General features: G+C 39.0%; 1 protein-coding gene across 1 annotated transcript in view; it reads right to left on the bottom strand.

Moving 5' to 3' along the window:
- LOC128381902 (integrin alpha-M-like) overlaps positions 1-14449 on the bottom strand; it is a 37209-nt gene that overhangs the window by 9297 nt on the left and 13463 nt on the right. The window contains exons 2-5 of the mRNA XM_053341920.1: positions 1724-1820; positions 647-749; positions 447-544; positions 57-127 (exon numbers count right to left, since the gene is read on the bottom strand). Of these exons, the coding sequence (XP_053197895.1) occupies positions 57-127; positions 447-544; positions 647-749; positions 1724-1760 (309 nt within the window). The 5' untranslated portion in view covers positions 1761-1820. The remainder of the gene's footprint in view (positions 1-56; positions 128-446; positions 545-646; positions 750-1723; positions 1821-14449) is intronic.

The following is a 14449-nucleotide window of genomic DNA, read 5'->3' as shown; positions in this document are numbered from 1 at the left end:
AACCTCTGCATTCTTATTATCATTTACCTGCAAATATTTGCAGTTTAGCAACTTACCAAAGTTTTTTGTGTGTTGGGATCACTTGTCATTGTCAAACCAAGGGACATGTTGACTGCAAAACTTGGCACTGCATAAAAAACCATCAGCCATCAGTTATGTTAAAACCATCAAGACACAACACAACATAACTAACTTCCATATCTGATTTGATCACTATTAGTAACATTATCCAGTCAAGTATCTCACAAGGCTATATATGATATACTGTAACCAAATTCCAACAAGATGGAATACAATCTCCATCTTAGTAAGTAATTTTATCAATTATTGAGTCCTAAAATTTTCAGTTGTTTTAAAAATCTCCTGAAACAATGTCTCACGTAGATCTGATCAGATGACTAAAGCTACAGAATTAATAAAGCATATTGAAATTAGTATTTGCCCACCTTGTACTGGTACTGGAGTGCAGTCTTCAGTGGAACATTTAAATATTTGCCCTCTTTCAGTTGGTGAAAGTTGTTCAAGGGGGGCACTGACCAGCAAACTGAGGAAATAAATCCCAACAATCAGGTGAGAGGTTATCATAGCAGATCTGAATCAGCAGTGGATTCAGTAGATCCATTTTCCACCACAACGTACTACTTACTCTGACTGTCTTTGCACCACCTGGTATCCAAAACCTGCAGCAGAGTTACTCAGGGTCTTCCAAGCCACAGGATCAATATTGAAGCAAAGTGCAGCTTTTAACACTGAAGGATGAAGAAGGAAGAATTCTCATGAATCAAAAATGACTTTATTCATGTGGCACTAACTTTTTGTTTGCATGTATATTTTCCATCATAGGGATATTTGTTTAAATGTTACAAAAAAGGTTTCTTTTGACCTTTTCAGGTTTTCTAAAAGTGGTCAAAGTTATATAAACTCCTTGAAAGCCTGGCATTATAATTTCTCATGTTCTACGGCTTTAAAATAGTCAAAAGAGAACGTGTGAATAGATAAACGTATAATATTAACTTCCTTAAATGGATCTGTTGAATCTCTTGTGGATGAACATGATCTAAATGTAAATTCATATCACACTGTCATACTTTTAATGTCATATTCTAATAAAACAAGAAAAACAAACAAACAAACAAAAGCAGTAAATCCATGAAATTAAAAATACAGGAAGACAATTAAGGAAAATGCTCTTTTGTATATTTTATCTGTTAATGTTAACCTCCTCATAGTTCCCAACACTTCAAGTCCTCCAGTTCTGTTGTGTTTTTCAACAGTCTTGATCTAATGTAATATATATTTATATGAACTAAGTCTAATTCACCAGAGGCAGATCATTTCATGAAGTGGGTTGCAGGAAGTATGTCACTGTCTTCCTGCTTGTAAACTTTTCACATTAAATGTAATGCACTATAAAAAAAACTATTTACTACATTTACTTCAGTTACCTTCTGATTGTAAATGAGAAAGCTAGGTGTGATGTGTCGCCTTGGTGTCTGGAATGAAATGTTTCTTTTGTGGTTTCACATGTTGAGTACTTCCCCAAGTACAAACAGATTTAGAGGATTGTGTAGCATTGCTGAGACTAATTTTAATACTGGGGTTGACTAAGTTGAAATGAATGATAATTTGCACTAATGGATGTTATAGGAACATTACTGCTGAAGATGCTGTACAGGAAATGAAATATAAAAAACAAAATCAGGATGTACACATTTGGTCTTACCTGACAAAAACACTGTGGTAGAAATGATCCAGTCCATTGTGTCACTCACATGGAAAAACCCCCAACAAATATCACTTATGTAAATCACTTACTTAATTACTCCAAGCTGCACAACTATTTCTACTACTGTCCAGGAGGGAGATGGAGAAAGCAAAATGGATAAATACTACAGTGTCTAAAGCCAAGGCAGCCAGTTAGAGGAAGTGTTTTGTAGGAGGGGTTACAATATTGATCTTTTCACACTTTGTGCACCCGGTCCCTTAAATAAAATATTTTTCAGAGACTTAAAGTATATGTCCTTTAAGAAGCAGAAGCAAATCCTTTTCACGTTAGTTTCAGGGCAACAAGATTAAACCTAGAATGACATATTTGTACATATGCTCATTCTGAGGTAAGCAATGATTAAAGTGATGAACAATAAAAAGTATCTTTTAAATAAAGATGACCAACAAGATGGTGGCATCAAAGGAGTTACATGCTGATGTGAGGTAGTTATATTCAGACTACAAAAGTGTTTTCATCAGACTTGAACATGATTTCATCATTTTAAGTTCAAGCAGGAAGGCTCACTGAGCATTTAGCTGCAGACACTGTAGAAGGGAAATGCCAACACAGACAATAAACCTTCTTGATATATTTAAGTGGTTCCCTTTTCCTAACAGTGCTGTTGATGTGTATGATTTCCTCTGGACACCAGCTGAGGAGGGAGAAAGTTTAAAGGGGTTGGGTTTTGGTTTTTTTTTGACACTAGGTGAATATTTGGGTTGTACATAACTTTAGGATAGTTGTTTATAAATTATATACAAGTTAATGGAGGAGTAGTGAGAAAGGGGTAGTCATTTATAACTATATAATTCTTCCTGTTCCTCTTTCAACATTGTTATTTTTGTTTTGTTTGTCCTCTTTATCTGTTTTCTTTTTTTCATGTTGAAATATTTAAATTAAAAAAAAATCCAAATAAAGTCCTTCTCAATTCAACTTCACTATGGGCAGATTGACACCACCCACCACTGTTTAGAATAGCCTTGTCACGAAAAATAAAAAATTCCATTTCTCCTTTTTGCTACACTTCCTCTGCACACTCATCCCGTCTGTGCATCAGACATGTCTGTGGTGTGCTATATAGATTTAATTTAATGCACTAGATTTAATTATGTAACAATAGAATATGTGATATGATTTGAGTTAAGTAAATTATTATATATATTAGTTATTATATAATTACACAAAATGGTAACATACCTGACTTGTTGCTCAACCAGTCAATTGGAACATGTGAGTGTTTTTGTTTATACCCTGTTGTTCATTTCTGTGTGACCCCCCCTCACTATAAGTTTTGTTTCCCGCCTTATTGATGTATTATTCTTCTAGGTGAATATTTGGGTTGTACATAACTTTAGGATAGTTGTTTATAAATTATATATAAGTTAATGGAGGAGTAGTGAGAAAGGGTTAGTCATTTATAACTATATACTTCTTCCTATTCCTCTTTCAACATTGTTATTTTTGTTTTGTTTGTCCTCTTTATCTGTTTCTTTTTCATTTTTTAAATATATACATTTAAAAAATATCCAACTAGTCATACTCACTTCAACTTCACTATGGGCAGATTGACGCCACCCACCATTGTTTAGAATAGCCTTCTCATGAAAGATAAAAAAAAATCTAAAAATAAAAAAATCAATTTCTCCTTTTTGCTAGACTTCCTCTGCACCATCATCCCATCTACGCATCAGACATGTCTGTGGTGTGCTATATAGATTTAATTTAATGCACTAGATTTAATTATGTAACAATAGAATATGTGATATGATTTGAGTTAAGTATATTATTATATATATTAGTTATTATATAATTACACAAAATGGTAACATACCTGACTTGTTGCTCAACCAGTCAAGTGGAACATGTGAGTGTTTTTGTTTATACCCTGTTGTTCATTTCTGTGTGACCCCCCCTCACTATAAGTTTTGTTTCCCGCCTCTGCCTCTCCCCATTTGTTACTGTAATCCATGGGAGAGGTACGCATCTTTTCTATTCATTTGTTTATTAGTTTAAGTTTTGGTATAGGATGCTAACATGTTTTTTGTATAATTTGATTTGTGTAAGGGTTCATGTGTTGATTGCTTGACTGGAGGATTTTTGTTGTTCATTCTGTCATCAGCGGTATAAATGGACGTTGCCTCCAAAGTTATCTGGTCTGAGTCTCTGCCTCTACTGCACGTCACACAACGCACACCACATATCAACCACCACCGGTTACATAGAGGCAGACACCATGAGCTGGTAGAATATAACTGGATTGGATACCTGATAGATAACTTTGTCTGTATCTATGTGTTGACGGTTTATTTCTAGTTTTGATATTTAATAACATTATTCATGTTCTTTTGAGGTACCTACTGTATGTGCAATGACTCCAAAGTTATATTTTATGGTGCCGTTTCAGCTTTCTAAGGAAACAGTAGTCTGCCATATCAAGATCTCATTATGCTTTAGTAGTTCAATCAAACTTCTTCTGGAAAATAAATATTTTATCATCTTTTTCTTCTCATCACAACTCAGCACATGGTCTTATTTAGTTCACAGCCTATCTTCAGGAAGTGAACTTCTTTTTCCTGCTACTGCTCACCATTGACCAAATGTTCTATTGTCACCACCCTTAAAAAACCCAATGATTTCTCTGCACAGCTTTGGTGACCAAAGGTAGAAATCTGATCACTGACTTGTTAGAAAAAATAAAATCACATAACTGATTTAGTTTCAACTTTGTGCATGTGTTCATATGATTGTTTTTTTTTGTATTTTCTAATGTCACATTTCTAATAAAACATGAAAAACAAACAAACAAAAAAAGCAGTAAATCCATGAAATGAAAAGTAATGAATTCATCAACATGAGATGAACACCCTGAGGTTCTGCTTTTTCTACTGTGGCCTTTATGGCTTCAGGAAGACAATTAAGGAAAATGCTCTTTTGTATATTTTATCTGTTAATGTTAACCTCCTCATAGTAACCCATCACTTCAAGTCCTCCAGTTCTGTTGTGTTTTTCAACAGTCTTGATCTAATGTAATATATATTTATATGAACTAAGTCTAACTCACCAGAGGCAGATCATTTCATGAAGTGGGTTGCAGGAAGTATGTCACTGTCTTCCTGCTTGGTAACTTCTCACATTGAATATAGTGCGCTATAAAAAACTATTTACTACATTAACTTCAGTTTCCTTCTGATTATACTGTAAGTGAGAAAGTTAGACAGGAAGTGTTGCCTTAATGTCTGAAATGTTTCTTTTATGGTCTCACATGTTGCAATTACTGACTTTCACCAAATGAGATCATGTTAACTTTTCAGAGCTGAATTCAAACGTAAAAGTTATTTTAAAAAAAATAATTATAAAATAATTAAGGCTCTTAAAATCTGTTACATGGTTGAGGAGTATTTAGTTTTAGGTGTAATTAGTGCCGACATGAGGCTATTTACAAAGCCCCCAAACCATGAGACCTAGAAGTAAAATCAAGTGAAAAAACAGAAAAACAGATAATAAGAATTGTTATAGTTAATCAGAAAACTAATTTAGAGGATTGTGCAGCATTGCTGAGGCTACTTTTAATACTGGGGTTGAATAAGTTGGTCTCATACTGAAACAGGAAATGATCATTTTAAATGTTTTATTCTAAATGTTGCTATTACAGTTATTGTTCTATTATTCTTCATCGTTTTTGTTAAATGAAACAAATGATAATTTGCACTAATGGATGTCATAGAGGCCCCTCCCTGAGCTACTACCTTATTGTGGTGGAGGGGTTTGCGCGTCCCAATGACCCCAAGAGCTCAGTTGTTGGGGCTTTTATGCCCCTGGTAGGGTCTCCCATGGCAAACAGGTCCGGGGGGAGGGGCCAGACAAAGGGTAGCTCAGAAGACCCTAATGATGAACAAGATATGTTTTTTTCGGGGGCGAGCGCCTGGTGGCCGGGCCTTCGGCCAGGCACAGCCCAAAGAGGGGACATGGGACCCCACTCCCACAGACTCACCACCAGCGGGAGGGGTCAAAGGGGTCGGGCGCACTGTGAGCTGGGCGGCAGCCGAAGGCGGGGACCTTGGCGGTCTGACCCTCGGCTGCAGAAGCTAGCTCTAGGGACGTGGAACGTCACCTCTCTGGTGGGGAAGGAGCCTGAGCTGGTGCGTGAGGTTGAGAAGTTCCGGCTAGATATAGTCGGCCTCAACTCGATGCACAGCAAGGGCTCTGGAACCAGTCTTCTCGAGAGGGGTTGGACCCTCGTCCACTCTGGAGTTGCCACTGGCAAGAGGCGCCGGGCAGGGGTGGCAGACCTTATTGCTCCCCGGCTTGGTGCCTGTATGTTGGAGTTTACCCCGGTAGACAAGAGGGTAGCCTTCCTCCTCCTTCGGGTGGGGGGACGGATCTTGACCTTAGGCCGCAGTTCGATGATTGACTTTGTAGTCGTGTCGTTGGACTTGCGGCCACATGTCTTGGACACTCGGGTGAAGAGAGGGGAGGAGCTGTCAATTGATCACTGCCTGGTGGTGAATTGGCTACGATTGTGGGGAAGGATGCCGGTCAGACCTGGCAGACCCAAACGTATTGTGAGGGTCTGCCAGGTCTGCCAGAGTCTCCTGTCAGAGAGAGTTTCAAATTCCACCTCCGGGAGAGCGTCGACCACGTACCAGGGGAGGCGGAGTACATTGAGTCCGAGGTGGTCGGTGCCTGTCGCGGCCGCTGGTGGACACCGGCGGTGAGGGATGCCGTCAAGCTGAAGAAGGAGTCCTATAGGGCCTTTTTGGCCTGTGGGACTCCAGAGGCAGCAGGCAGGCCCCAGCAGGCCAAGCGGAGTGCAGCTGCGGCGGTCGCTGAGGCAAAAATCCGGACATGGGAGGACTTCGGCGAGGCCATGGAAAAAGACTTCTGGATGGCTTCGAAGAGATTCTGGACCACCATACGGCGTCTCAGACCGTGACTTCCAACTCTCACTGGATCAGTTCGCAGCCGAGTGTGAAGCGGCCGGGATGAAAATCAGCACCTCCAAATCCGAGTCCATGGTCATCAACCGGAAAAGGGTGGAGTGCACTCTCTGGGTGCGGGTCGAGAAGAGAGAGCTGAGCTGAAAGGCGAAGCTCTCGATTTACCAGTCAATCTTCGTTCCTACCCTCACCTATGGTCATGAGCTTTGGGTAGTGACCGACAGAACAAGATCGCGGGTACAAGCCGCCGAAATGAGCATCCTCCGTAGGGTGGCTGGAGTAGCTCGGAGTAGACCCGCTGCTCTTCCGCATCGAGAGGAGCCAGATGAGGTGGCTCAGGCGCCTCCCTGATGAGGTGTTCAGGGCACGTCCCACCGGTAGGAGACCCCGGGGAAGACCCAGGACTATGTCTCTCGGCTGGCCTGGGAACGCCTCGGGATCCCCCGGGAAGACCTGGACGAAGTGGCTGGGGAGAGGGAAGTCTTTTTTTTTTATTATTTATTTTATAATTTATGTTGGAAATGTATTTTACTTCAGAGTATTTTTATTTGTATATATATATATTTTTTTTAGTTTTTACTACCAAGTTTCAATAAATGAAAATAAATATGAATATGGTGTTATTATTATTATATTTAAGACCAGTGTACATGATCATGGCTATGGCGTAACCTAACCCTAACTTGATGGCAATGCAATGAAACACCACAAAATTCTAAATATTTGTGACAGTAGGTTTTTCATTCCCATCTTTCACTCTTTTGCAGTCTGGAATCTGAAATAGAGCCATTTCATGTCAATTTAACAGAGAACATATCCATCCACAAGGCTTTAGTTTCATAAAAACAACTGATATGTGGGGTTTCAGTAACAATGAGCTCCTGCATGTTACCTGCAAGCTGTTGGAATTCACCCAAATGTCTTTATCACCGAGCTTTACTGGCACCCTGATCACCATAGTTAAATTCAGCACTCTGTTGTCATTTGCAAGCTAAAGGGGGAGAAAAAAACTGAGCATTGAAGTCAAGTGTGAATCATGTTTATGAACTTTAAAATATATATATTGATATTGTGATATAGTATTTTACCACAATTGGTTGATGGACTGGTTTCTGCAAATCATTCTTTCCATGACTGAAATTGGTGTAGGTGAGGGAACTGAACAGAAACAGTCTGTGTGCCTATGGGCGTGTTGGTCTCAAAATGAGGTGTGGTCAGGCGCATTGGTGGTGCGTTGCCATTTTGAGGCCGAGGAAAGCAATTGCACTACTGACCTAAAAAAAACAGGTCTCACAGTTGTATGAGTTTTCATGGCTGTTTTCCACTGAGACGGTGATATTCAGCAGTTCATCAGTGCCTACTTTAACCTCAGAGGATCTGATAGATTATGATAATATAGAAAAGTGAATGCACAAAGAGCATCAGGGTGCATGTAACTTTAGTCAGATACACAAATACTTCAGTAGATCCACACACCCAAGTCAAGCTTTCATTAGAAAACTCAGCTTCACCCGGTGAAGTTGAAATCCACTTTCAGCTTATCTACACACTCGTTGTCAGTGCCACAGTTGATCTCAAACACCAACTGTGGAAGACAGTATGAAGTAAGCTCAGCTGCAAACAGCCGAAACAGACATGTAAATGGAATTACAACTGAATTATTTAGAAAACATGATTATTTCTGAACATTTCATAGCACTGCAGAGCTCTCCACATAGTAGGTAATGGTAGATTATGTCCTGACCTAGCAACCATGAAACTAATTCACAAAACTGTCAACAGGTGACAAACACTAATCAGAAAGATTAGATTACCTTAGAAACCTTGAGCTGAAATTCTGTCAGTCAGTGAAGAGATCACGAGATGTGTGAATCAAAAAGGTTTATTTTCCTCCTTTGGTGTGATTCTTTTGGGCAGATCTGAAAACAGTAATCAATCAAACAGGATCAAACAAAGTGCATCACTTGAACCACACTTGAGTAAAATTATTTTGGTTTATTGTTGTGGCATTAACTTTTTGTTTGTAAGAAAAGGAGCCAATCCTGGTGAACTGCAGAAAGTCTTTGTCGATTTCAGCCTATATGGGTCAATGATGTGATGCTACTTTTTTGTGTCCCTGTGGTTTAGTCAAAATTAAAGGGGTTAATTAAAATTCCTGCTTTTATTCCATGAGACAATATATTAGAGGATTATGGCAAAAATGTTCCAGTGGTGTAACCATCAAAACTAATTTGGCATAATCTTACATCACTCTTTCATATTAAATAAAGTTTAATGGAATACAATTATTCTAAATGTTAAATATAATTTGGAGAGTCAAGTGAACCACATGAAGTGTCTCAAAGTGTAACCACTATTTAAAAGGCCATTTTGTTAAAATTGTGAAGAAGGCCATATAACAGGAAGTGGTTTTACAGAAAAGGACCCAACTGCAGTACGTCAAGTCTTCAATATGATGTGCTGGCCAAGCATACCGCTGCTACAGAAAGCCCTCCTCCCGCTCACCAAAGGCAGACCACACTAGATAGTTTGCAACGGAGATGCTTAAACAGCTCTACAAGTAACAAACTTTCAACAACAACAATACATTTAAATAATAAAAAATAAAATTGCCGTTGAGAGCCACTGTTAGCAAGATGCACAACTTGACTGAAGACGAGAGGGCTAAAGTGGAGGAGGCATTGGGGCAGACAAACACAGCTGCACTCACCGGAGACTACTGGACTTTCCTCAGTAATCATAGTTACCTCAGGGTCACAGCACAATATTTTGACCCACAGTGGAAACTTCGGTCGCATGCTTTGACTGTTATGAAGACAGAGGAGAGGCACTTCACTGGTAATACTGTAGCAGCCTGGTGTCATCAGCTGAAACAGTGAGCAGCTGTGCATAAGAGTACTGCAGTCGGTGCAGCATCTTAGAGGCTGCAGATTCATCAACACATCAGTCCTACACTATAACCAGCTGTGGATAACAGACACTGTAAGAATCACCCCCGTTCATTAACAGATCAATACAGATGTTTAAACCACAGGTGTCCAGATGCTTTTCTTTTTGATAAAATCACTAAGAGACAGTGGAGCATCTTTCCTCCAGAAGCAGACGTGGTGCTGCCATCCATTCTCCACAAAAACAGCAAAAACTCACTCTGTGCTGCATATTTTCGCGTCTCCTCCCGTCAGGTCACCGTGCATGCAGCTACACCACAGAGACATCGTGGTGCTTTATTTTCATTTATTTATCTTTTAATTACAACTTTGCTTCACTTTAAAATAATGTTGTCCATTCATAGAGTAAGAGGTAAACTCGGCAGGGTTTTAATTGTTGAAAGTAAACCTGATCCATGTCATCTCAAGAATATGTGTTAAATATTGTTCTAAAACTGTTTTAATCATGTTAAGCTTTCATACAGTTGCAGCGGCACTCTCCAAGGGTAGTGTAAGGCTCATTCTCATTTAATCTGTTATTTTTTACAATGAATTAAATCTGGTAAATAATATGACTAACCAATTATGACATGTATTTTCTAATATGCTGATGTAATACTTTTATTTTAATTTTTTGTATGTTTGTGTGCCTCCGCCTGTCCCTGTGTGTGTGTAACAGGTGTGTAGGCCTACGTGCATTGTGCACCGGCCAAAATGACAACTGCATCAGGGGAAACTAACAAAGATACATGCCACACCCGCCATCTGCTGTGTGCCAAGCGCAAGATGGGGCCCCCAAGTGTCTACGCACTGTTGGGACGAAATTCCATGGTAGGGACACGTAATTTCTCAAATGTATGTGTCCCCACCACAGCAACAATACCAATGTAAAGTCAACGAGGATCCTCTTTCATGGTGGACTCACAGATACCCTGGTTCAACAACGTCATGCAGGGGGCGGTGATTAATATTGTTTTCTAATCTATAAATCTTTTATTTTATCATTATTTTTAAACTTGATTTTTTGTTGTCTAGAAAACTTTAAGTTGTGTGTGATATAACTGTGATTTCAGTGTAATGCAGTAGTTACTATAGCTTTTACCGCTGGATATTTTGTTTTACGTTATTAAGGCAACTATTGTCCTCTTTTATAGTCTTTCTACATTAATAATGAAAACAACATCAGTTTGATATGCTGTTAGATCACGTGAATACAAAAGCGTCAACATCATCTGTGTTTAATATTTTCTAGCAGTTGCCTGTACATTGTTGCAGAGCTGATATACATTTATCAAAAGGTATTTTCTTTCGTAGTGGGCTAATTATAATAATGTCATGCAGCATTTGGCGGCATCGCAAGTATTTTCCAACAGTGATTTGCTCTTGTTAGGCATGTTGAAAATGTTCGTGACACGGGATAAATGTCCGTGACCATGAAAAAATGTTCCTCTCCCTTCGTTGTCGTCTTTGCCTCACGTTGTTGACACCCCTACGTAGGGCGTCTCTACGCCTATACATCACAGGCTGAAAAAATAGTTCCAGGTGGCAGTAGCTCCGGAGTCCAAAATAAAGTATTATGTGAAGTATTTATTTAATATTAAAATAGAAATTGAAGTTGACATGAAATGAAATGTGATGCAATGGCTGGCTTCCTCAACCTTGGAGAGATGGAGGAGGGGGTTGGCGGAATGTGGATTGTTTGAAAGGTGGAACACACAGATGGACAGACAGACGGACCAACATCCCGCTCTCCAATTATATTAGTAGGATATTAATAATAAGCTACTGAATGAGAAGAGTCAGTCGTTACCACAGCAATGGACCAGGAGCACAGCTGTGTTGTGTTTGATTTTTAGGGCACGAGCACTAAAGAGTGCAAAGGCCCTATTGAATCTGTATTGAATTATTATTTTATTATTGTCACCAAACAAATGCCTGGTTGGGATATGGTGGCCATCCACTACTCCATCCATTTAGACCATCCAGGGTTGAACGTCACTCATCAGTAAACAAGACTGTTTGAAAATTAGTCTTCATGTATTTCTGGGCCCACTGCAACCGTTTCTGCTTGTGAGCATTGGTCAGGGGTGGCCAAATAGTAGGTTTATGCACAACTGCAAGCCTCTGGAGGATCCTACACCTTGAAGTTCGCAGGACTCCAGAGGCACCAGCAGCTTCAAATACCTGTTTGCTGTTTTGTAATGGCATTTTAGCAGCTGTTCTCCTAATCTGATGAATTTGTCTGGCAGAAACCTTCCTCTTTATGCCATTTTCTGCACAAACCCATCTGTGCTCTGAATCAGCCACAAATGTCTTCACAGTATGATGATCACGCTTAAGTTTTCGTGAAATATCTATCTTGTCCAAGGCATTGCACTATTTGATACTTTTCGGCAGCAGAGAGATCCTTTTTTCTTTTCCATGTTGCTTGAAACCTGTGGCCTGCTTAATAATGTGGAACATCCTTCTTAAGTAGTTTTCCTTTAATTGGGCTCACCTGGCAAACTAATTATCACAGGTGTCTGAGATTGATCTCAGTGAACCAAAGAGCCCTGAGACACAATACCCATCCATGGGTTTAATTGAAAAACAAAAAATTAAAGGTTTATGACACTTAAATCCAATTTGCATAATAATTTGTAACGCGGTGTATATCATGTAAAGACACACAAAAAAGTCTCTTGGGACCCATGCCCTACTTCAACAGGAAGTCGACCATTTTGATTCAAATTTTAAATTTTGGCCCTGTTTTTGCAGGCGGGGAGTTCTGGTCCTCTGAAATGACGCCAACACGGAAGTAACTTAGAACTGCATTCTATCAAAAGGCCACCAGGGGTTGACCGTTTTGGTGTCAAAAGGACCTCCGTCTCCACACAAGTCAATGAATAATTCACCAACTTCTTACTTGATTTCTAACCTCAGTAAACGTTTTCAAAATGTGTTCATGGTCTCAATCGCTAGTTTAAAGCCTTCTTCAATGCAGTATGATGTTCATTTGTGAAATTTTGGTCTCCCTGATTTTATATTTGACGATAAAGCAGGGTATCCTGAGGCTAGACCAGTTGAGAACCACTGCCATAGGTTATTGTTTAAAATTAGTGACATTTTTCACTGACCACTGTTCAAAAAGGATTTGAAGGTCAGCTGCCCCTCAAATAAATGTATTTCTGATGATCTTTGTACTTCACTCGTACAGCCTGCATCCTTAATGACAAGACACAAAAGCAAAAATATATATATATATCTCAATTGCATTGTCAAATATGTACACAGCAAATTAGCAGTTTTAACAATTACAAGTTAAATTACAGTTCAACAATTGTATTTATTAATGTTGATTAATAACTGTCCTTGCTAACTTAGCTGATGATTGAATTTACATGGACGTTGGTTGCATTGGTATTCATAAACAATCTTTTAATTCTGCTACTGCAGCAAACACAACACATTAATTAAAAAGTAAAATGTATAGACATTTTTAAAGTAATTAGGTTATGAATTTCATTTTCTGTGCGACACAAGCTAAAATATAGCCACAAAAGTAACTTAATTAAATCTTGGTGAAAGAAATGACTATATTGTTAAGTGAGGACGGTTTCTGTGGCGGTTAAAAAAATAATTTACAAGTGACAAGTTGACCTGCATCTGCCAAGTCAGTCTCTACACAGCTCTGTTCAGAATAAAACACGTGTTGCACCGACAAGAGTGCACAGTTATCTTCTGGTCCACCTGCAGCTAGTGAATACTCAAATTTTACGACCAAACTGCAGCTGAAACGTCTTTCTAAAGTGCTCTGTTTAGAGTAACACAAAGAGTCTGCTCATGTTAGCTACTGATAATAACTATTATATAATATAAGAACTATTAGTGGGTGTGGTCTCATGCTGTTTTACTCCAGTAGAATTTAATGTGTATTTTGCTCCCACTTTATTGGCCACAGGTAATAATTATACTCCAAAATGATTAAATATGACTATTTCAGAGGAAAATATTGTTTACTCTTGAAAAAATACTCTCCTATTTTCCTGTGTAAGATTGTTTGCATGACAAGTATTATTTCAGTACATTTTAGTACACATTTGGGGGGTTTTAGGCACTGTTAGAGCTGGCACAAGTCTTCGAAACCTTGAAACTCCAGCAACAAATTGGAATGTTTCTGACACAGAGGACATTTGCATTTTTTCTATGGAGATTCAGAAGGTAAAATAATCAGAAGTCAGAAGTTAGCAGATGTTGGTGTTTTCAGATATGGATGATCATTGAATCATGTTTTTATCTGTTCTGTAGGTTCATCTTGGTTCCAAACAGTTTTTACATTTACAGGAAGATCAGGGTGGCCCTCTGCTATGCAAGTCAGATTCATCTTGGTTCCAGGTGGCCGTTGTAACTACTGGTGGAAGCAGATCTGTCCGTGCAAACATTCAGATCTTTGCCAAAACTTCAAGATTCAGGTCATTCTTAAAGGAAACAGTGGATGACATGCCATCTCCTGCTGCCACAGGAGCAGCAGATTTCCTCTGTATCCTCATTCCTGTCCTTCTTTGTCCCCATTACCTCCATGTTTCTGTTCTGCGGACCTTGAGGTAGTTCATTATTGCACTAAAAAGCCAACTGACAGCTTTAAACACTCTCCATTAGTCTAGTTTTTATTTTGTAAATGCTCTTACAATAACTCAAGTCAAACAGAAAAAAGTGTAGAGAAAAAAGCTGCATTATAAAAGACAAAGATAAAAAGAAATTTTAATGGCAATGAAAGATGTTTTCTGTAACATGGTTATTTTAAAATCCACTGTCTAAATGTTTCAGTGAATGCGATT

Source organism: Scomber japonicus, chromosome 20 (genome assembly GCF_027409825.1).
Source record: "Scomber japonicus isolate fScoJap1 chromosome 20, fScoJap1.pri, whole genome shotgun sequence".
NCBI lineage: Eukaryota > Metazoa > Chordata > Actinopteri > Scombriformes > Scombridae > Scomber > Scomber japonicus.
This window is presented reverse-complemented; position numbering and strand designations above follow the sequence as displayed.